At 46.2% G+C, this 24,456-nt stretch overlaps 1 protein-coding gene across 10 annotated transcripts in view; it reads left to right on the top strand.

The window, feature by feature from the left end:
- Nucleotides 1–24,456, top strand: part of sox5 (SRY-box transcription factor 5) — a 65,890-nt gene that overhangs the window by 16,149 nt on the left and 25,285 nt on the right. For 8 of the 10 annotated variants that reach the window (XM_088288966.1, XM_088288972.1, XM_088288970.1 and 5 more), the window contains exons 4-6: nt 13,745–13,831; nt 17,795–17,967; nt 18,320–18,388. In XM_088288966.1, the coding sequence (XP_088145092.1) occupies nt 13,745–13,831; nt 17,795–17,967; nt 18,320–18,388 (329 nt within the window). The remainder of the gene's footprint in view (nt 1–13,744; nt 13,832–17,794; nt 17,968–18,319; nt 18,389–24,456) is intronic. The other 2 variants (XM_088288974.1, XM_088288969.1) reach the window with 1 other exon arrangement.

The following is a 24,456-nucleotide window of genomic DNA, read 5'->3' as shown; positions in this document are numbered from 1 at the left end:
CGCCGCAAATACCGACGAGAATATGCGCACCTCTCGTGTTTCGACATCCCGTGCCCAAATTCACCCCGCGTTGATATGCAACGTATGCTTGGCTAATAAATGACGAGCCACGTTGTCCCCCCCCATGGCCCGGTCCTGCTCTCCATTCATCTTGCGACCACCTGCTACCCTTGAGATCCACCCCCCCAAAAAAAAAAACACACACGCCACGACATCCCAGGTGCGCCGATGCGCACGCATGCACATTCTTCAAGCGCAACAGGGTGGAAGAAGCTAAGACGGCATCACCACCTTGCCCGGTGCGTCGCCGCCATGTGTTTGCCGAAGCGAGGGGATGCGGAATAATGAGAGCGGTGGGGGGGGGGGGACGAGGTCCAAAGTAGAGAGGAATTTCCCCGAGAGAGATAAGCGAAATGAACGCACACTCGAGGATTTTTATGGGGCTAACCGACGGCGACTCTGGTTTGGATGTTTCGATAAATATGCTTCTTAATGGATGGCGCATTTTGAATTTGCTGGTCGAGTCGGCGGGCAATTCTATCAGCGGACGGTGAACCGACTGCACAGATGGGGTGGTGTTCCATCTCGCGATCCCGGTTGGGTCTAAGTCGTCACCGCTGCCGTAGGAAGAGAGAATTGGCTTGCTTGTAAGAGAGGGGTGACCAAAGGGTGGAGGGCAGGTTTGATGAATTCATGAATCATGAATTGGAGGACATTTTTGAGTGTGGATCCAAACAAAACTGGACCACTTGATCCTAGTCGTAAATCCAAGGCCGTGATGCTCATGAGCAAGGCACCCAAATCCTAAAACTGGAGTGCGGTAAGGTTGAACTGAAGGGAGAAGTGGATTGAATCTATCCAAGGGTCGGACCCTTACCGCCGTACTTTAACGGGCTTGGCCTGACACTTTAGACGGACACAGACTGAAATCTCCGCAGCATGTTTACAGGCACGCCGGCAACCTGCAGGTCAAGCGAAATGGCGATTTTTATGTTTTTTTATAGCTCGGCGTACTCCGCAGTGCTCCGAGGCACCAGTCGCCATACTGAGAATGCCAACTCAATGACAGATGTCGCACAACACACACACACACACACACACACACACACAGCACTTCATCTACTTCCAAGGCAGTGAGGGATCCAAGGGCTTGCTTTTAGAGCGCACTGAGGCATTTTATAGGACAGCACTTAGGCGAGGCCATTGTGCCAGACAAGCACACACTGGCCGCGGCTCGCTCACGCCTCCGTTCACTCCAGTGGGTGACAATGGGAAGGGCGGATACATTCTGCCAAGGAGCAGTGGGGAGAAAGAAAAAAAAATATATAGGAGATGGATAAGTGGAAGGATCGGGGGCAGTCTTTCGTTCATCCGTCCATCAGTCCACCTCCCCCACTTCTTTACTTTTCGTAATCCGTTCACCGCCGCGCTAGCACGCATGCTAAATATTAACGTGGAGCGTTGACTTTGAAGCGCAGATCGCTTGTGGCAATTTGTGGCGCCGAAAGAGCAAAAATTGCTTCAGTAAATTTGTTTCTTGAGTCAAAGCGCAACTCCAGATTATTTTTGCGGCGTGCAATTTAAAATGGCGACGATACTTTTTTTTTTTTTTTGCCGCCTCCCCTTTTTGTGTCACGAGAACCCGGCAACATCACGCGCCTCCAACCTGAGGCCTATTATGGCGCCACTCCATTGTCGCGCCGTTGAAAGCCGCATTCAAGTCACTTTCTCTTATTGAATTGTTTTGCGTCTGCTTTCATTTTTTTTTTTTTTTTTTTTGCTTCCTTCTCTTCTCCCAGCCTTGCGCGAGACAATCGGCGGGGATGAAACTCCCATTCTGCCTTTCTTCCCGGTCCAGATGAGCGATATCGAGGACATGAATAGTGTGCGCGTCCGCGTTTGTGTTTTGGGGGTGGCGGGGGGGGGAGCAGTGCCACTGCTTTTGTCCGATACAGCAGCATAAAGGGGCTTAGAGAGAGGAGAGAGGGTCCTGTGGTTTTCCTGATGGTCTGTGTGTGTGTGTGTGTGTGAGTGTGTGTGTTATCGGCCTCCCGGCGTGGCATTAAGTTAAGGACAAAGGCTTGAGGTTCATGAATCAGCCGAGGCTTCCAAGCTTGGCTATTGTGGCCGAGTCACAGTGTGAGTGTCCTGCAGCATGCTGAGTGTGCGCGTGTGTGTGTGTGTGGGGGGGGGTGCGTGTGCGTGTGTGTGTGGTCATATCTGGTGACCAGGCAGGTGGAGTCAATATGCGTATGTGCAATTTGGTGCATCACCTCAGTCGGTGTGAATACGTTTCCAAGCAAGTGGACGTCAGACTCCCGAAATAATTGACTGCCCCCCGCACCCCCCCACCCCCCTCCCCACGCACACACACAGATTCTGTCTCCTTCCTCGTCCATTCACCAACATGTCTTCCGATGAAATCAAGGGAATTTATATTTTCATAAATTCCTCATTTGCACGGCTTGTTGTTGTTTTCCTTCAACCCCCCCCCCCCCCCCCTTCACCTCCCTCAATCCATTACCATGGAGAGACATAGGAATGTTTTTTCGGGGGGGGGTGGGAGGGTGCATAATAGCTTCAAGGTTAATGAGTTCTCGGCAGCAAACTTTATCGGTCGGTCGACTTCACAGGGGAGGGGTATTGCGCAATAAAAGGAAATTGAACTTTAAATGCATGTACGCCTGATTTTCTTTTTAGATTTCCAAATCGGGTCTGTGCCAGTCTCATGTTTGAACTTTTTACAGCGCAGACACGTTCATTATGTTCGCCGGGTAGAGCTAGCGATTTTGCAATCTATGCCAACGACGTATCGCGACGGGCACAATAACGGAATACTCGCCCGCGAGGCGATAAAAAGTAGAAGGAACCCAGTTTTGCGTGAGTAAAGTGAGACGTGTTTCTAATATTTTGCCCGTCTCGTGTCAACTAGATAGAGATCGCCATTAAACAAGCCTTCAAATCCTTTAGCAAACTTTTCGGATTGCCGTCGTGCCTATCAGCAGTGCATCATTTTGGCGCCGTAATGGACGCCACTGAGTCAACTATAACGGGTTAGATTCGGAGCGTGTGATTGGTGGATGGGATTTTGGTCTTGGGGTGGGGGGGAGATTTTGGAGCGCGGCCTTCGCGAACGTGATCGGTTGCCGAAGCGAAAGCCGGTTGCTGCCGTTGACAAATGTAGTCACGGAGTATAGTGGGCGAGCAACAAGTCAGCCACGGGGGTCCCGGCGTGAATTAACCCCTGGCCGGCCGGTCAGGGGGCGGCGCCCGCAAATGAAGTGCTGGTGTTGTCGGGGGGCGGAGGGGGCGGGGGGGGGGGGGTGATTGTCGCCCACAGTCAAGTGAGTTATGTGAGTCAGATGTTGGGAGACAACAACCTCAAGTCTCCATCTCGCCCCCCCCTCCCTCATCCTCGCTTCTTATTCTTCCCGATGCACTTCCGGAGTGATTATTATCCTTCGATTTCCTTCCGATCCACACCGTCTCTCCTCCTCCTCCTCCTCCCTGGCAGCTCGCCCTCTCTTCAGCACCCCTCTCCTGCTTCCAATCCTCCCCCTTTTTTTCCCCCATCTTTTTCACGTGCGCCCTCCATTCATGCTTCCTCCCTCCTCCTTTTTCGCTGGCTGGGCTCAGGAGCAGTGAACAGGTGTTGTCTCCTTTTGATTTGGGTGCGTTCGGATTAATGTTGTCAGCTCAGCTGTTAAAACAACTGCCACCGCCAGATGCCAGTCAGTTTGGGGCTGGAGCTGTCACCTACACACACGCGCGTGCGTTCGCAGATGCAATCGCTCACACACACACACACACACACACGCACACACACAGGTCCTCTTGGCTCATTGTTACACCAACGGAGCAAATCAGCTGCTGTACGCCAGTCTCGCTTGTAACCCAGGTGGGGTTTTTTTTTTTTTGTTTGTTTTTTTTTTTTTTTTTGTGTTGCCTTTCCAAAACACAGCAGTCACAGAGTGTGACATGATACCTCGCTGATCATTAATGCACAGTGGAGGTCTCCTTGTCGCGATGCAATTCAAATTGGCGTTGCGATCTTGTTTGAATCATAAAGGCTGCGATTTGAATCAAATTTAATTAATTAAAAAAAATGACAAATTTACGGCGCATGTTGATTAAAATGGGATTCAAAATATTGAGAGGAAAGATAAAAATAATCAAATTTAAAAATATTTTTCAAACGTGTTCAGCCCTATTCATGAGTGAGGGAAACTTCCGCTCTCCGTTGAATTCTTCTCAAAACTTTGACACAGCTATGATTCATGCTCGTCTCTATTTGCGCGTTTGTCACCGTTTTCCTTGACGCGCGACCTCGTTGGACGCACGCACACACAACAATCCTTCTTTTACTTGTTTTTTTGGGGGTTTTTTCCCTTTAAATTTTTTTTTCCAGTTAAATTTAGAAGCCGCATGCTGTTTGATGTAGAATGCGAGTCGAAATGTGATTAAGTATATAAATCATCAGCGGTGGCTGTAAATCATCATGTGTTGCGAGTTCACGAGCGACTGTTGGGTGGCATGCGAGGACTTGAGTGTAGTGGATGTTTTTGCAAAAAAAAAGTATTTTTTTTCTAATATTTTTAGCAGTGGGTGAATAATTTTGCAATAAATAAATACAAAAAAAGAATAATTTTTTTTTTATAATATTAAAAAAAATAATTGAACACAAAAGACATTTAAAAATAAAGGAATAGCATTAATACAAAATAAAATAATTGCTTAAAATAATTAAATGCAGTATTTAAAGAAAATTTGCAAAAAAAAATATATTTTTTGCAAATATTTTTAGCAGTGAGTGAATAATTTTGCAATAAATAAATACAAAAAAGAATAAAAAATTTTTTATAATATTAAAAAAAATAATTGAACACAAAAGACATTTAAAAAATAAAGGAATAGCATTAATACAAAATAAAATAATTGCTTAAAATAATTAAATGCAGATTTTAAAGAAAATTTGCAAAAAAAAAAATATTTTTTGCAAATATTTTTAGCAGTGAGTGAATAATTTTGCAATAAATAAATACAAAAAAGAATTAAAAAATTATATAATATTAAAAAAAAACTGAACACAAAAGACATTTAAAAATAAAGGAATAGCATTAATACAAAATAAAATAATTGCTTAAAATAATTAAATGCAGATTTTAAAGAAAATATTAAAATTAATTTAATACTAAATTAAAAGACTATAAATGTAAAACTATAAAAAAAAATCATAAAAATGCAAAATAAAATACAGTATGGTGTACAAATTTTAAAATAAATAACTAAAAATCAAAACTTTCTGAACAACATCGCATGTTCTCGATTTGAAATTCCAAATGCCGCCGCTTGCCTATTTTGCGCCATTGCCTGGTCACTTTTTGCACATTCCCAGCCTAAGAGCGCATCGCACAAGGCGCTTGGAAGTCCCCCGCCCCGCAAGAGTCGTCATACTTGTCTGCAAGCCTCACACTGGACGGTCTTGTGATACGGTTTCAAGAAGCCGCGCTCGCTCACACACTGGCCGCTTGTTTGAGACGGTTTGTCTGACACACTTTTTTACACACCCGCGCGGCGCACACAGCCCAACACAGAGCCCTCTTTTTTTTTTCTTTTTTTTTTTTTGCAAGTTTCCCTTGCTCCCTTTTATCAGTTGACTGCGTGGACACCAGGGCTGAATGCTTTTGAAAAATTATTTTATTTTTTTATTTTTATCTCTTCAATATCGCAATTATTTGTTTTTTCAATGTTTAGTTTTTTTTTTTTTTTAAACAAACAAGCAAGTGGTTTGAAAATGTCGATTTGAATTTGATTAAATGTCCTGCCCTATTTTTGGGGACTAAGCAAGGCACACATTATACAACACACACACGCACACACACTCCCCTTCTTCCAGTTTAGCAACAATCACGCCCTCCTTGTGTGTTTTGTTGGCTCGCTTAATTACACAAACAAGGTTATGGGCCAAGGTTATCACACACCAATGAAGTCTTTGGTATCTGCGCAGCTAAACATTGTTAAGACAATTAGCCCACTCAGAGAGTCATGGGTGTCTTGTCAGGGAAAGACGGCGATCTGAAAGCGACTGGAATGTTCCAGAAGAGACGCAGGAAGGCAGTCCAGGTTATATCGGATTTATTAATTTATTTATTTTCTTAAATATAGCAGATAATTTCAATTGGTGGCGTCAATTCTATTCCCATCTGCCTTTTCATTGGCCAAAATGAGCTCGAAGGGGCATCGCCGTTATCCTCGCCTATTCCCCCACCCCTTAGCTCAGATGAAAAAAAAAATGTCATCTTCCCATGGAAATGATTCTCAAAAAAGCTCTGAACACACACATGCTAGTCAGCCGAGCATTCCTGCGCTGTTTGGACTCTTGTTGCCGTCGGTCTAATAGTTCTCACATGCCCGTCGCCCTTATCTTTGAGCGGGACAATGTAGGCTTTTTTTTTTTTTTTTTTTTTTTTTTAAGACTGGGATAAACACTCGCAAGTAGAGAGGGAGGGACCATAAAAAAATACAAACACCAAAACAGAAGTTGTCAAAGTTTTTAGAAAAAAAGGCCCCGACGCAAAGCCGCATGTTCGTGTCAAGAGCTTCTCACTGCGCTGTCCGTCTCCCTGCCATCGCTTTGACAGGCAGACGAAAAATGTCACGACTCGCTAGAGAAAACGCGCGTGTGCGTGCGCGCGTGTGAGGCCAGTGCCGTCGGTCTCTACGCTAATGCGTGGGCCCGTCCGAGGACGCCCCCCCCCCCCTCACGCACGGCAGGGCCCAACACACAATGTCTTCTTTTGTTGTCACGTTAAAGTGATGCAATAAAGCCGCGCGGTGACAAGGACGGCCCGCGGGCCACTGCAGTGTGACGGGGATGTGGAGCGCGCGCATGCGCATGCGTGTGTGTGTGTGTGTGTGTGTGTGTGTGCCCGTGCACGTGAAGAGTGGAGACAAGAGCAGTGAAGAGGGGTTATTGCCACAAGACAGATTGCAAGTGTCATTTTCCATTACAGTAGCCTAAGACACACACACACACACACACGCACCCCGGCACGCGCGCACACACACGCCTCGGCCTACTTTAACAAGATGTGTTTGACAGGAAGAAATGTGCGTGCTTTAACTATTATACAATGCCACCTCAGGAGGAGAAATCTAAAAAATTTGCCTTGAAATTCAAATAAAATGCGTAAAACGCGGATTTAAAGACCCGAGCAGGAACAAATGAGAATTTCAAAGCTCAATCTGACACCAAAAATTTCAACTCAAGTGTCTTGGACCAAAATTTGATGAATTTTAAACAAATGAAGAACTAACGTCTAAATTAGTTCAAATGATGAGGAAAATCTCTGCGGTCGCCACGGCAACCCCGCATCACCTACGTGAGTGGGAGCTTTTACTTTGATGTTTTTGAACGGAATTTTGACCCAAATTAGATTTGAAATTGAATTAAAGCTACAATAAATTTTATGATTAAATACGAATTTTTGAATTATGTAGCAGGCAGGACATTTATTTTTAATTGCAGCTTCACCGCTGAAGTCTACGGCTCATTGCGCAACACTGAAAACTTCCGTAGTTATGAAATATTTGTAAAGCATGCAATTAGCCAAACTTCTGCGGTTCGCGATCAAGGCGACTAAGTCGAGCACCGATTCAAAAATCTCCGAGATATCGTCGGGCGCCTCCTGATAATCGAGGTTGGCCCAATAATTGGGAAAAGGGGGCGTGTGCGCCAGCGAGTGTGTGAACGGAACATTCTCCCTCTCTTGCAAATAACACAGCGCCGGAGATAACATCGCTAATTTCCCGCCGGCTTGGCTCCATAAAAAAAAAATTAAAAAAATCCAAATGTGAGAGGAAAGGGAAAAAATGTTTGTCGCCGCAAAGTTAGCCGGCGACTTTCTCGAATGTCGCTCCAGATTTGTGTTATTTAATTATTATTTTTTTGCCCTTCATCGTTCTTTCACAATGTCGCGCCCTCGCCGCCGCTATTTCCGACTGCCAGTGTGTGTGTATGGATCGGGCTCTCCGAGATTTCATGCCAGTATCAGAATTGGCTGCGGGTTTGGTTCAAATCAAATTGGACATAAGCACCCACAACACCATCTGTTAGGCAAAGGCAAGCGGAGTGAAGGGCACAACTCTCTGTGTGCAGATAAATAGATTTTCAATTTATTAAATTGTTGACTGACACCGTCTGAAATTTTCACTTTCCGCGTCGCGCGCCAACTATTCTTAGAACGTCACGTTTAAACCGATGCGGCTAGCTAATATTAGCAGAAGAAAGAGACGTGCTACACACATCGGTTGTTTGGATGTCAAGAAATAGAAAATGAAGACGCCGATCTGATTAAAAACTTTGGAATCATCTTCCCGCTCGTTGGTCTAGAGTCGCTTGCGCTCGGAAATCTCCGTCGATGAGCCCCTGTGATGTCACCTTTACATCTCATACACGATAAGTCAAACAGTTTTAGTATGAGGGCTTCGTGGTGTCCCCCCTGGTGCCTTGCCAAGTACCTGGACGTTTTATGAACTCAACTTAGAGCCGCTTTCTGAGGGGGGGGGGGGCTTCACGGGCTTCTCCTCTGTCTCGCACCCATCAGCTTCAGTGGGAGTCGGAAAGTAAGGGGGAGGGCTTTTTGATGTTTACACAGGGGCCCCTGCGTGGCGGCGACTGTTGCCAAGCGCCGCTCCACAGACGACCCCCCCCCCAACAACAAGGCAGTAATTGGTGCTGCGAGTTGCTCACCTCACAAAGGTGGACACAAAAAGCTTTTTTTTTTGGCGATACGTCTGTTCTCCCTCTCGAACCGCCATATTACAGCGCTCCTTTCTCTTTCTTACCCCCCCCCCCCTCCCTCCCTCCCCCCCCCCCCTCCTTACCCCTCGTCTTGGCAAAGCGATTTGGACCGCCATTAGAGGGAATCAATGGAAATGTGTCCAGACACATGGACCGGCTCAACCAAACACGAATTGATCATCAAAATAACAACATCATCATTTTCGGAAGGGAGCATGTTGGAAGGGGAGCGAGCCAGACTGCGAAGCAAATGCTTCAGTCGGAATCGGATCTTTTAAATACGCCGCGCACACGACCACCACGCAGAAGAGCCGGTCTGGAGTTTTGACAGCGCGAAGCAAGAAGAGTTGGTCAAACCTGGCGAATTGGCTCGCCGTTCCAAATTAGTCAACTTTGAGGTCATCATAGTTTCACTCGCAAAATTTCAAGACGCCAACTTTCCCCAATGCCAAAATGGCGTCAGCGCAGATTTGGATTTAGCAGAACAGTATATTTGTCCAAAAAAAAAAAAAAAAAAAGCATCACTGCCTAGTTCCACTCGCTCTGATTCAGTCTTTAACTCGGTTAAGATAACACACTTACCCGGTTAACAACATGACAGTCGCAAAGATTTAGCTCTCGCCCGAACTGGGTTCTTAATCTAATCGCGCCATCGTACGTAAACATACGATGTCTGCGTCTTGTCACATTTGCGCCGCCGTCTCAATACTTCAGTGTTCAGGGGGTGGGGTTGGGGGGGGCCTAGACAAACGCCGCCACCGCTTGGATAATTGCTTATTCAACGTTGACCCCTGCTCCGCCCGGGAAGGCGGCGAGGGAGGATGAAGAAGGAAGTGGCGGGAGGAGGAGAGAGGCGGAGGTGGGGTAGTCACAGCCGCATCTTGCCTGCCAAGGAAAGTCAATGTGGAGCCTGTTTTTTTTTTGAGAGAGGGGGGGGGGGGGGGGGGGTCCAAAGCCAGGGCCTTTTTCCTGTGGACCCTCCTTCATCCTTGGTCTTCCTCAGAGCCCGGCTGGGTCTGGCGCTGGCACAGAGGCCCCTTTGTTGTGCACCCGAAGCCCTGGACTCTCTTTTTTTTTTTTTTTTTTTTTTTATTCACTCTTTCCACCCCCCCTCCTGCTCCCCCATCGTTCCACCTCCACCTCACCAAGTCTCTCCCTCCCTTTCATAAATATGAGATAATAGGAAAAACGGAGCTGGCCACTTGCGGTGACTCAGGGCGAAAAAACATGTGAGCGAACAATAGAAAGCGTGAAAGAGAAACGAGAGATGGCACCGTTCCGGAGTTGGACCGCCACCCGTCTTTCTCACTCGCTTGTCAGATCCGAAAGCCGGATGGGGAAGCTCAAATACACACACACACACACAAAAAAAAATGGGAGTTATTATTTTATTTGTGTGCGTGTGTGTGTGTGGAAAGTGTTGTGCTGTCCTTTTGCATGATGTGGTTCCTGGCAAGCGTCGCGAGTCGGGAGCGGTTGCTATGTTTTCGTGCAACTGTCGAGCTCAATTAGAGTCTAAAATGAAATAGAAAGTGACATCAAGTGGAGCATGTGTCAAGTAAACCGTAATTAACCACGTGGAAAACGCATAACTTGAAATGAAATGACAAAAATATGCTACCTGGAAGGTTTTTTTTTTTCTTATTTTAAACAAAAAAAAATATTTGGAAATTAAAAAAAATAATAATACATAAATAAATAAAATTAGTTTAAGAGGTAAAATATCATCTAAAAAGTGGGTGATGTGTTTTAATGCAACTGTCACGCTCGTCAAAGAAAATTATAAGAAATAAAGTTGAATGAATAAACTAAAATTAAATTGAATTTCATAAAAAATATATGTATTTTATGTAACTTTCAAGCTCATTTATTTAAAATAAATAAATAAATACAATCACTTGGAATCATGTAGAAACGATTCTAAATTAAATACAAAAAAAACATCACTGACAATAAAGATTTTTTTTTTAAACCATTTACAACATGAAATGGAAATTTCGTAAAATATATTGTTTTGAAAAACCACTTGACGGACTCGTCAGGGCCAAAAAAGTCATCCGGCAGCTATGAGGAGCTCAAAAAGCAAACTGAGGGGGCAAAGAGGTCACAGTTGAAGGAACCGACACACACGGAAGAGTACAGTACGCGTGTCCATTTGTGGATTGTGTTTATCCAGGGTTCGTTCCGTGCCGGGTCCACATCATCAATCAACATCTCCGAAGGCTGCAGTGCGGCGTGCCTCCTCGCCTCTTCTCCTCCTGTCTCCTTTCCACGTTTTTTTGTTTTTTTTTTCCTTGCCATCGTCTGCACAATGAAAGAGCCTCTTGGCTTTTTATTAATAGTTAAAGTGGTCCCCGGCCTGTCACTTGGGACAATGGCCGCAGCCCCGTTAATAAATAAAAATACTAACTAGAGATGGAGACAAGAGAGAGCGAGCGGGGCAAACGGGCACTCGCCGCCATTTGTTGGTCCCTCTCACTTGTCAAAGCTCTTTGGCTTAAAAGCCTCTGTCATTGTTGAGCGAGTGGGGGGGGGGGCGCTGGGGGCTAATAGCACCTGTTGGGGGTGATGGTGAGACAGCTGTCAAGAGAGGGAGGGAAACATGGCAGCGCACTGCTTTTCCTTCTCATGGGCACACGTGAAGCTCTCGATTGATCGGCAACTCCCCCCCCGGACGTGAAAAGATCGAGCGCTCGACTAAGTCGGCGGGGAAGGAGTTGATTCAGGCCTCTGGAGAGGTCGCGGCAGTATGTAGGACATGCTTCGGTGTATTTGCGGGTGTGAGCGGCGCTGGTGTTGTCGTGTTTGGGTATGAATCGTGAGCGTTTGGCTGTGGGGCTTAGGAAACCTACGGAAGAGACGTATTTTATTTTTGGGTACGGGAACGCAAAATTGTCATTTGTAACTCTGAAGACTTAAAAAAATAATAATAAATCAAATTTCGTGCTATACATCGGAGTTTAGACAGGCTTCAACTAACAGTTAATAAAATCGATTAGTCGTTTGATGCTTTACTATGATTCGATTAATTGGGTTTAATTATATCACCTTTTAAAAAAAAATACAATAAAAAAAATACAGGGCATTTTAAATTGACAGCGCAGAAAGTTCACAAACGCACAGGTTAGGATTCACTTACCGAAAATCGGTTATACTGTCGATCGTTGTTTTGCAAAGTCTTATTTTGATTCAACACAGAGAAAATGAGGACGACTGCGCAAATCTGAAAATATTGGACCATTTAAAGTAAAACTCTCAAAGCGGTTCATCGATTGTTAAAATAGTTGTCGATTAACATCATCGATTAGCGTTCGATTATCGATGCGCACTGGTGATTGAGTGTCAAGTCAAATGTCCGTCAACTGTGATCACTTTGATGTATTTTCCAACTCAAATAAAAAAAAAAAAAAAAATGAAGTTAAAAAATATATATATATAAATATATAAAAAGACAGTCGACGTACACAGGCAGGCTGTCGCCCCACCAGCAAGATGAAGATGTTTTCCTCCTTACATCTGTCACGTCATTCCAATTTATGAGGTGGTGGCACGGGAATAATCCAAGGACAAACAAACTTCTGCCTCATCTGTGAGCGCGGCGCAGCAGTATATGCTTGAAGAGAGTGTGTGTTTGTTTTGTGGCTGTTGTGTGTGTGTGTTGGTGTGTGTGTGTGTGTGCGTTGTCTGACAGGGTTAATCTCCCTCCCCGCAGCCCGTAGCGCTAAAAAAAAAAAAAAAAAAACTCTCTCGGTGCTAAGACCTTCCATCCCAAGTGCAGATGGCTCCCGGTAAATAACGATTGCTTCCCCTTTGTCTCAGCACTCACTTCACTCATGAAGCATCAGAGCGCAACTCTAATATAGATGTATAGCGAGACCTTCACAGACGAAAGCCCAAACTTATTTTTTGGGGTTATTTGAGTTGTGAGTGAATTGGGCAAAAAAAAAAATAATAATAAATTGAGAGAGTAAGGTATTGTGTAATGCAGCGCTAAGTAGGCCACGCCCCTTAAAGGCACACAGTAGGAGTGAACTGTAGCGAATGCTAAAATGAAGTCAACGCGTTTAGTAAGTTAATAAATTTAAGTAGATAAGCTTATCATATATAATAGATGCTTCATTTGATTTACGGTCAATATATTTTTTTTAAATTAAAAAATAAATAAATAAAAGTTTAAATAAAAATTGTTTTTTTTTTTATTATATTTTTTTAACACTAAATTCAAAACATTTTTTGTTGTTTGTCCTTCCACTTGTCAACATCTGAGCTTTGTTTCTTCTTGCTGTGACTAACATTCAAAGATCAAAACTTCAACCATCATGGACGCTGCGTCCTCTAAATATCCTTATTTTCTTTCCAGGCCTGAATTTGGGAAACAATGATCCCTCAGTTTGCGGCGCTTCGTTTCGCGCGTTCGAGCGTGACACCTCTTTCGGTAAACATCCGCGTTGGATTTTTTTTTGTGCGACGAGGCGCTCGCGTAAGCGCGGCTCGGCGGAGAAACAAAGCGCCGGCTGATAATGTGTCCATTGTGGCGGGTGCATTAAGGCCCTCTTTGTCTCAGGGCCCACAGGGCTAATGATTCTCTAGCAGCAGGTGAGAGGCAAAAAGCCTCTCGCACTTCCTCTCCCCGCGCGCTCCACTTGTCCCTCGCTTTGTCTTGCGCCGGCTCGCTTCGCATCCCCCCCACCCCCCACCCCATACCTCTCGCGCACTTGTTTTTGTTCCTCAGATTTCCTCTCGCTCGATTATCAGCATCCCTCTCCTGTCCTCTCTCTCTCTCTCTCTCTCTCTCTCTGCTCCTGCTGATGCGGCCATTAGGCTGAGCCGCTGTTGCCTTTATTACAGTAAATGGACTTTAAAGGTGCTTTATTGTCATATTGGCCAGCCGACTAAATCTCTCTCTCGCTCTCTCCATGTGTCCTTCATCGCCGTGAACAGAAGCGCCCAGCATTGAGAGGCTGTTGTCAAAGGACTGGAAGGACAAACTTTTGGCCATGGGCTCAGGGCACATTGGCGAAATCAAAGGTAGGTGAGACGTCGCACGACTTTGAGGCCCAACGTCTGAACACGACGTCCGCAAGAGTTATAGAAAAGAACGACTCGTTGCATGCGATGAGGACTCCGACAACCTATAAATGGCGGGACGGGCAACAAAAAGGCCTTTCTTTTTTTTTTTGTTTGTTTGTTTGTTTGTTTGTTCTGAAATTTCCCAGAAATCTTTCAATGCAGGATTGTTGAATCCTTTTTTTTTTTTAATCGGAATCATTTTCCAATTCACTGCAGCGCTTTCTGAAAGACGTTAAAGCGCCCCTTGTGCACATATTAGGAAAATACGACACTTCCTGTTGACCATATAAGGACGAGAAACAATCACAACTTCATAATGAATAATCAATTGATATGAACATGCTCCTATGCCCATATAAGGGCATGAAATACGGTCCGATTGCCCAAATAAGGATTTGCGTTGATGTTCATGTGCAAATTAAAAAAAAAAAAAAAAAAAAACTTGTTGAGGGCAAATGAGTCCATTTGTGAATAAGGCCTATTATTAAAAAAAAAAAAAAAAAATTGGAAGCTATTCATGTTCTTTTAATAACCATAAGAGCGCCGGGCTGATATACCGAAGGGTAGGAAGGGGACGAGAATATGCAGGAGCCAAAGCAAAATATAAAAAAAGAGAAACATTTGCCGGCGCCGGCGCTTCATTAGGAAGCGAGATATGTCATCAAAGAGCCTCGCAGAGCACCGTGGCCGTCAAGGTGTACTTCATTGATCAAACCGCCCGCCGTTTTTTTTTTTTTTTTTTCACCCACACAGCACCCTGCTGAGCTGACCTTTGCGTGTAGGGGGGGCGGGCGTCCTGCGTAGCGCCCGCACAGCAACAGCTGGGGGCAAAATCAGGAGTCCATATGAGTGGCTTTGTCAGTGTTTCCTTTTGACCGCGCTGGCATTGATGAAGCGGAGCTTTTATGCGAGAGCCTCACTGGACACTTGATTAGGGACACAGTCCAGCGAGACACGACGACGCTCCGTTAACCAACATTGCTTTTGAATTGCGGTTTTGCCTGAACATAAATGATGGGCGACCTCAAAAAGATTGGAAATATTTCGACCGAGGGGTGTCCTCTAATTAGCATCACGAGTTTGACTTAGTTGTAATAAGTCAGTCCATCCTCAGGCCGCGAGTTCGGTACGCTTCCGGCCTTATTCGATGCCCCTCCAAAAAAAAATGAAACAAAAATTCACTGCTACCTCACGTCTCTTCGAACACAAACAGTTGGTAGTGGCGCTTTTGACGCGTTCTGAGGCAATTTTTGTCGTTTGCCCATTACGCGAGTCGGTTCATCACACGCACGAGCGACGATTTGTGCGCCGGACTAAAATCTACCTTCCAGTTTTGTTCAATGAACCCTTTTTTAAAATTTGTCACCCACCGGCTGCCTGCCCCAAAAATGGACGGACTGCCCAGCTATGCAATTCTGTATATATAATTGTGAAGGACCAATTATCGGCCAGACCAATATTTGGCATTTTACCGATAATCGGAATCGGCCTTGAAAGTTATTATAAAGGCCGATAAATTAAAAGACGGTTTATTTTGGCTCGCTGCAGAACACTTCTCTCTCTCTCTGGTGTGCTGGTGGCCCTGTCTGCAGAAGCAGATTGGTAAGCCCATAACACCATCTGATTATTTCCTTGAGTAGCAGGTGGCAGCCAATCAGCAGTAAGCTGCCTGTTTGCTTTTTCACCTCGACTCACACGCACGACAACAGACTTTGCCGAAATTTCTCCTACAACGCACAACAAATAGAAAATTTAACTATAATATATGAGCCTGGGAATTTTACACCATTTCCCCCTTTTTTTCCTACCAATAAATATCAGCTTGAAATATCGGTTATCGGCTTCCATGACGACTAATAATCGGTATCGGTATCGGCACTGAAAAAAAGCATATCGGTCTATCACTAAAATATAAAGTGTTTTTTTTTTAATTGAAGTAAAAAATAAAAATTTTTAAAAAGACTGGCGGTCAAAGACGGGTTTTCTGCCCTACCAACCTGGAGGCAAAAGTAAATTGTATCATGCTTTGTGAATGGGAAAATCAAGTTACACTTAAATCAATCCACTTATTTACCCTAACTGGGTTGCTTCCTTCATGCGAATATACTCGCTCGGAATCTTTCGGCCCCACTCCTTCCCTCGTGGGTGGGACGGGGGGCGCGGCTCGGTCATTAATTAGGTCCCCGAAAACCGAGCGACAAGCATCGCATTGTTACAAATTGGTTAATTATGTTGAGGGTTTTTAGGCGAGCTCAGTCTGTAATAATCACCACGCGGACGGACGGGGGAGACGCCGCTGATCGATTCGTCCTCGCAGCAGCTGAAGAAACAAGCTGATGTGAGGAGGAGGAGGAGGAGAGGGGGGTCGTCGGAGAAGTTCTAGGAAGAGAGAGAGAGAGGGGGGGGGGCTCTCTGTCTCTCCGTCTGCTCCGGTTTACTGATTAAAGCGTCGCATCTGATGAGGGGAAGAAAGAAAAGCAGCTTCATCTTCACACACTTTTTTTTTTTTTTTTTTTTGAAACGCTGAAAGGAATGCTCTTACACCTCAACACACACACGTCGGCCGTGTTTGTGCGCAAAAAGCGCCCCCCGATTTGTGCATGGGGGTGCGTGTGCGTGTGTGTGTGTGTGCTTGACCCCCCTCGAGACAAGAAAGCCTCCTTTGATCCATCGTTTCACCTTTACCACCCCCCACCCCGCTACCCTTTAAGTTATCCCCTCTCACTTCACCCCCCCCCCCGCCCGCCCCAAACTTCTACTTGAACAGGCCGACATTTTTTTAACACTGGACCCTTTCTTGTCTTGGTCAGCTTGGGCGACACACACACACACACACGTTTCTCTCTTTCTGGCTTGACAAAGGTGGGTCTGTACGTTAGGACAGCGGCCTGTTTATTTTTCCAGCAGCCAAGCGCTGCCGACAGTTGCCTTTATTGTTCATTGTTGGCGGATGGACGGAGTGAGGGGGAGTGAGGAGGAGGGAGGGGGGATTGGTGGTTAAGGACCACTACCAACAGGGAGGACAAATGGATGACTCTCACCTTCCCGTCGGGGTCAAAGGTCGGGTCAGACTCCGTGTAGCACATTGTCTTCACCTCCATTCCTCCCGTTCTTTTTCATTTCAACCCCCCTCGCGAGGTGGTCAACACCGCCGCCCCTCCCTTTTTTTGTTTTTTTTTCTCTGGCCGTCATCTGGTTTGACTGGCGCAGGAATGTGGCCCTCTTTAAGGTAGCAGCTGAAGAACAATGGACGATTGTGGTCGTCACTCACACGCGTAGTAAATGGTATACCTTCAACTCGGAGGAGGTGGGCGGGGCTAACCGGGGGGGGGGGGGGGTGTTTGGGGTACGAGGGGACGCGAGGACCCCTGCGCTGATTGTGCGTCTCCTTAACTACATCCTGTTGAATGATTTAGGTCTGTGTTTGGAAATGTAGTCGTGTACGTGTGTGTGTGTGTGTGTGTGTGTGTAATGGAGCTGGTATGTCAGGATCTGAGGGGTCAAAGGTCAGGCCATGCTAAATGTGAGCAGAAGGCGGGTTGACTGCAGGGAAAACACAGACCAGACACTTTCCTTCTCTGTCTCACACACACACACAAAGTTCCATCGCGACCGTTCTGATGAATTTTAAAAGCAACTTTTCATTTTGTCGTTCGACTCGAGCGGATTTAACAATTTTTTCATTTTTATTTGAACGTAAACGAAGCAATAAAGACAATGATGGATGTGCTCGGGCAGTAACGAGTCAACATCTGGTTTGACAACCTTCCGTCCGAGGGACCCCAAAAGCCCCAAAGCGGTCGTATATAACGCGAGAGCAACAGGCCACCGATTGCTTTCCACGACTTTGTTGTTTCTGACCCGACTCCCACAATCCTACCCGGGATGAACTTTCCACGCCTCTTTTTACCCATTATTCAGGTACCCCGGATAGCCTGGCGGAGAAAGAGCGCCAACTCATGGGCATGATCGGCCAGCTGAGCAGCCTGAGGGAGCAGCTCCTGGCGGCGCACGAGGAGCAGAAGAAGCTGGCCGCCTCGCAGATGGAGAAACAGAAGCAGCAGATGGAGCTGGCCAAGCAGCAGCAGGACCAGGTACGCCGCCGATCCACAACAAGATCGGGGGGGGAACACCTTTTCCTCGACGCCGTTTTGTCGGGATGGAGATTCCAAGCGCAAAGAAAGATTAAAAAAAAAAAAAAAGCAACGTTCACAAATGGTCATTGGTGACTCAGCATCTTTTTAAGGTACACGACAGGGAAAAAAATAAATAAATAAATCACCTGCGCCTGTGTGTCCTAACGCAACAATCGCGACAGATGGACTTGTGTCACTAAGTGTGTCGAAGGCTGCAGATGAGTCCCGTTCTTGAATATTTCATTGCCTCTGATGCAGACGGTTTATATATTCTAATAATGTGCCGTTTTTTGTTTTTTTTTGTCCTCAGATTGCCCGGCAACAGCAGCAGCTCCTGCAGCAGCAGCACAAAATCAACCTCCTGCAGCAGCAAATCCAGGTGAGGCCGCCGTTTGCATGTATGTTTCATAAACGCGTGTTTGCGTGGCCCCGGAAGTTCATAAGAAATCGGAGGGGCTTTTCAGCGTTTCTCACACGCCGGCGGTGCCAATTGGTGAGTGGCGGTACTAAAACCGTGGCAGCAGATCATCAACGCTTCTTTTCTTGTCGTATTAAACAGCCGCATGCCAGAGAGATGAAAAGTCACGTCAGTTTTCAATCACGCCATTCGTGACAAGCAAACGCGTTCGTCGAATGGGGCAACTGAGCCCCATGATGTTCTTATCGGCAAACGACAATATACTTTAGCGGTTTTTTAATTTTTTTTAACGTGAACACGCCGCGATTGTTGAAGACTGCAGCTTTGTCATAATCATACAAACACGAAATAACGGGGGAAAATTAGAGAGAATTTGGATATTTGAGATGCTGTTGGCAGGGATTGACCTATTTATTGACTGAGACAGAGACTCTCCACGCTTAGCTTTTTAGCCACAGGTACATTTCTCTCTCTCTCTCTCTCTCTCTCTCTCTCGCCCTCTCTCTCTCTCTCTCTCTCTCGCCCTCTCTCTCTCACTCTCTCAAATTTCAAATACAAATTTCCAGCTAACGATCGGCAACTCATGAACCGCACGCGACAGTTTCACACGGTTTCAGCCGGGCCAGATGCAGCAGTGTTTGCACAAATTCAGGCGGGACTGAGCTAAAGCGACTCAAAAAAAAAAAAAAAAAAATGGAAGTACTGTCCCTTTTTTTTGCGACAGTGGAGCCTCTATGTTAGTCCAGGTGGCTCGGAACTAATAGCCCGGGCCTTTCTAAAGGCAGATGACACAGAATTTTGAGCTGAGAAAGGCCCGCTTTGTATCACTGAGCCGCCCCATCCAAGACGGACTACACACACATCCCGTCTTACCCCCACCCCCTCTCTCCTTTGAGTCGGCCATACACAGTGTGCGTGATAAGGGGCCTTGTGATTGCGTTTTTTTTGGGAGTCTAAAGCAGCTGTGTTTATTAGCTTTGTGTGAGTTCCATTATTAATTGTTCCCGCTTGTTCTTGTGTCTCGCAAGTACGTTGTTAAGCGAAGACTTGTTCCGGATTGTGCGCGTCTCGGGCTACGCGGCAATGCGCGCGCGTATATGTGTGCATTTGCCGGCAGCTGTGTGTGTGTGTGTGTGTGGAGCTATAAACACGTCCGCTCGTGATTCACTCCCTCACGACCCCGTCGAGACAAAGCGCTCTTTTCCCATGACTTTGCAACCTTTTCCCAAACAAGCGTCTCTCCGTCAAATCCCCCCTCCCCTCCCCCTCCCCCCCAACAATAGCCTCTCACACAGCGCAGGGGGGGGGGGGGGCGAGGGGGCAGCCGTAGGCATCCGTAAAGCGTTCGTATCTCGAAAAACGATGCGCGATGATCAAACGGGCGCTCGGCATCAAAGAGCCGGTGGCGAAAACGCGCTGCTTCATCATTCATGAAGAGATTGTCCGCGCAATCCCAACACGACAATGGCCTGCCAGAGCGAGGGCACCAGGTTCACGATGTTGGGGTGTGCGTGCGTGTTTTGTGTCTGTATGATAAGCCCCTTGTGATTGCGTCCCCCCCCCCCCTAACGAGGCCGAGTTCAGCTGTCCCTTCTTGTGTCTCTCTGAGTTTGTAGCGCACATGTGTGTGTGTGTTGGCTCCGTTAGGCCCTAAACTCCCAAAGGCCCGCGAAGAATGCTTTCAAGCGTCCACTTGGACGAGGTGATGAAATGAAACGAATGATCAAGCTCATGAAAAAGAGAGGAGAGTGGCACACATCGTCGTGAAAAGGAGGACAAATTATTTATTGTCCTCGCATCCGCTGGACTTTTTTTTCTTACAGTTTTTTTTTTTTTTTTTTTATAGCCCCAGAATCGAGCGTGCTACATGCGTGACGACTATTCAGGCCACTGAACGTGATCCAACCGCGTCGCTTAATTTTCACCCCTCGCACGCGTTCTTCGTATAAGTGCTCATTAGTGTCCGGAAGTCAGCGTTTGACTCGTTTGTAGTTTGGACTAATTGATTTTTTTTTTTTTTTTACCTGGAATTAGCATCGCTAATGAGCCATTAGACAAACATTGTCAGAAATGAGAGTACAGTGGAGGTCAATTGCAGTCCGTCTCGGGCACTAATTTATCCAATTATCAGACGCCAAAGAAGTGAGGTGTCACTTTTTTCAGGGCCAAACAGGAACAGGTGTGACGTGCGGGTCGGAGTTTCCGAACCGTTATTTAACATGAACAAAATCTCTCCAGGAAAGGGAATTGTCGCTTTACTCATTGACTGCCATTGACGGATAAAGACGTCAAAGAGATTTTTATTTTTTTTTTTTTTTAACTCGGTTGGTCGTGAATGAGTTAATGCGACGTCTCGTAACTTCAAAACTGCAACTGGGGCAGTCCTAAATCAAAATATCGCTGGATGCTTAATCCTGTAAAGTCTTGAGGTTTAGGCTAACTAAAGCCGAGCTTTAAAAATCCAACTAGACATGCGTGGAACCATAAACGCACCCTCGGCCCCTCATTAGATTAATCTTAAACAAAATCTCGATTTATCCCCGAGCTTAAGTAAGCACCAGCCGGGGGGAAAGTGATCCTTACGTCGTGCATTCGACGACGATACGAGAAATTATTCTCCGGACAAAACGTGACCATGTGTGCGCGTGGAGACACACATGTTTCTTTACCCCCCCAACTCCCTCCTGCCGGGGGCCTCCTTGTTAAGTTCGAAAGGGTGAGCATGCCCCCTCTCGTCTTCTCTCGTTCTAATTAGGCGACTTGTCTCCGAGGCTCCCCCCGGTGGCCGCCACGCTGGGAAGCGCGGCGGGGGATAAAAGGGGCTCACCTGCCGAGCGTCTGGAGTTTATGTTGAGAGCGCGAGAGAATACAAGCCGACGGTGTATTGGAACGCGACGCGGACGTCTCCGCGGCTAATGAATCCAAAAAAAAAAAAAAAAAAAAAAAGTCACCGGAGCAAAACGGACGGTTTAGTGCGTCTCAACTTCGCCCCTCGTCTACCTCGTCTTTCATCTCATCGAGCCCGCTCGCTCGCTCGCTCGCCGCTTTAGAGGCAAGACGAGAAAGCGTAATGGGGGGTGGACGGGGAGAGAGGAAAAAAAAAAATGTTAAAATGAGTAAAGCCAACTGACGCTTTGACTGGTTTAAGAGAGGCCAGACGCGCCGGCGACAGCGGCTAACAAGCCGTCCATTAAGGCTAACCCGCGTTGCTAACTCAATCTCTCGACCAAGCCGGTGTCGTCGGAAGCTCAGCAAAGGCTTGCATTCATTTTCGCACATGCCGCACACACCGGAACACTCGGGAGCGAAACAGTCTAACCCAATCGCCTGGATAATTGTTTAATCTCCTCCATTAAACAGCGACTGGTGCAATTTGGCTTTTCCCGACAGACAGTCTTCTCGTTAGGGGCACGATGAATGCTTAGCACGTTCGAGGTGGGTGGTTTCGAATCCAGACTCGCGCACATTTAAAAAATCCGCGTTCGAGCAATCAACGCATTGACTGCCATTGACGGCTAAAGACGTCAAAGAGCCATTTTTTTACTCAGCTGGTAGAAATGGAGTTAAAGGTAAAGGTGTGAATGTGAGTTTGAGTGGTTGTCTACAGCAGAGGTCTTCAATCCTGTTCCTCGAGGTCCAGTGTCCTGTCCTGTCCTGATTCTGATTCTGTAGGTCTGCATTTGAATCAGGGAGAGATGGGAAAACAGGCAGGACACCTGGCGGTGGAGGAACAGGATTGAGGAACCTCGGGAAAGGGGGAAAAAAAAAAATGGATGACAGGATAGAAGGGGAACAAAGTCTTGTCACTTGTCCAGAAGGTTGAATCGGAACTCAGCGAAGCTCATTGACACGGCAATCGGGAACAGTCATGCTATTTTAATCAATTTTTCCAACGAAGAATAGGATTGTCCAAAATTCTGACATTTGAATCCTCAGACAACAACTTCCCGTTATAGCTATTCCAGACTCAAATTACGACCGAGGGCAGCGTGATGAGCCGCGTCGAACGTGTCCGAATGGAGAGAAGGCGAACTAACAAGCTCTGGTTGATTCCTCAATGATAAGGTCCGTCAATGTACCTGCAATCCGTAGAGCGGCCGGGCGTCCGTACAAAGAAAGTTAATGGAGCGGTATTAGGCGCTCTCTCGCTTCAAATTAATTATTGGTTCTCTCCCCCCGTTCAGGAAAAGGTCATCCAGGTCTTGCATTAATTGCCGGAGCATATGGCCGCCAACAGATTTTAGCTGAGGGACTGGCACTTTAGCGGGGGCAATTTTTTTTTTTTTTTCTTTTTCGCGAGCTCAGATGCGGGCCATATTGTGCGGCGCTGGCAGCTATTGTTCAGCGCATTAACTTCACAGAGCTAATTACTCCCCAATAATAACTTTACCTTGGAGTTTTTTTTTTTTTGCAAAGCACGCCGCGTGCCAACCAACCTGTTTCGCACCCCATATGTTAATTAGCGGCCACATCTTCATTATGCCGCGACGGCGCTTTAAGTTCAAGCTGTGCCGCCTGGCGCGCGGCGAACGCAGTCTCCGCTCGCTGCCAATTATTCTCAACTCTTGCTCCCCTGCGCCGCGCCGCCTTCTCTTGTTCATTCTGTTCGCCGCCGAGAACTTTTCTCTCGCCAGGACGATTCCTCCTGTCCTCCGTGGCCCTGTGAAACTTCTCACTTTCTTTCCAGATCTTTTTTTTTTTTTTCTTTTTGCAAACATTTAGCGCTGATTAGAGACGCTTTCTCCTCGTTTGTCCATTTGTATTTCTTTCAGACGACTTCTGTTTGTTTGATGGCTTTTTGGGTGTGGGGGGGGAGGGGGTTGGCGAGATTAAAAGCTCCTCATTCTCAATGCCGCCCAAAGTCTACAGAAGCGGCGGTGTGATGTTTTGTCTGCGCCGTTGTGAGGTTTTCATGTTCACTTTGGGACCGATGTGAAAGAGAAGCCGAGGAGAGTGCTATTCCCCAAAGTGCCTGCTGTTTTCAGATGCGCTTCTTCCTTTCTACGACAAGATGTGGAGATTGTCTGATGGATGTGGCCTCGCTTTCTCGCACAAGCGTCTCCTTTTTCCTATCTGTCAAACTCTCGCGTCTCGCTTCTCGGGGAGGAGAATCCTTTTCGCTCTTGTTCCAGAACTCCTAAATGACTTTGGAATTGCGAACCGTGGATTTGGAAGAGGAGATTTACCTGACTTGATGCACCTCTTGATTCGGATCGCGAGTCAATAATTGTCTTATATAATATCTTACCGTATTTTCCGGACTATAAGCTGAGACTTTTTTCCTCCATTTTGAACCGTGCGGCTAATACAGCGGTGCGGCTTTTCTGTGGATTTTTCTTTCGCCAGTAGGGGGCGCTCTATAGTTCTGAAAATACGCGAAATAAATGTGGATTTTTTTTTTCTCTTGGGTCTGTTCTGTTTGAATTTGCAAAGTTGTTGCCGTGTTAAAAGGCACAGTTTTAACAATCGCTTTATGTGCATTCACAGTACAAAATTGTTCTGTACAAGCAGTAAACAAGGTAATTTAATTTGATTTAATTTATTTTTTTTTTTTTAAGTTGCTGCATCTTATATACAGGTGCGCCGGAAAATATTACGATAACAACAAAACATAATCGGCCCATCTAGTGATTCTGAAGGCCATTTTATTGTACGCAAAAAAAAAATATATAATGTCACCAGCGCCATTTTGTGGCATTTCTGATAATTTCATGTCAAATACGTGCCTTGGCTCAATACAGATGAGGAAACACAAACAAATTAACTCCTTCTGATGCTGTTAAGGATCCGGAATAAGAGGGAGTCTTGGGAAGCTCCGTTTAATAAATCAATTATTTAGACTAATAGCTTGCACCCTTCCGCGTTTAAAACTGCGAGCTCGGAGTGAGACAACCGAGGAGCCCCGATGTGCTGAACCGCAGGAATGGAGTCCAATTCAAAATCGGGGGGGATGACGATCCGTCATGCGGTGGTTGTTGACCCACGTGACTTTGCCTTGCGCGCTGTGCCACTGAGCAGCCCAACAGCTG

Source organism: Idiotropiscis lumnitzeri, chromosome 2, assembly GCF_059441095.1.
Source record: "Idiotropiscis lumnitzeri isolate Australia: NSW breed Sydney's pygmy pipehorse chromosome 2, RoL_Ilum_1.0, whole genome shotgun sequence".
In the NCBI taxonomy this organism is placed as follows: Eukaryota; Metazoa; Chordata; class Actinopteri; order Syngnathiformes; family Syngnathidae; genus Idiotropiscis; species Idiotropiscis lumnitzeri.
This window is presented reverse-complemented; position numbering and strand designations above follow the sequence as displayed.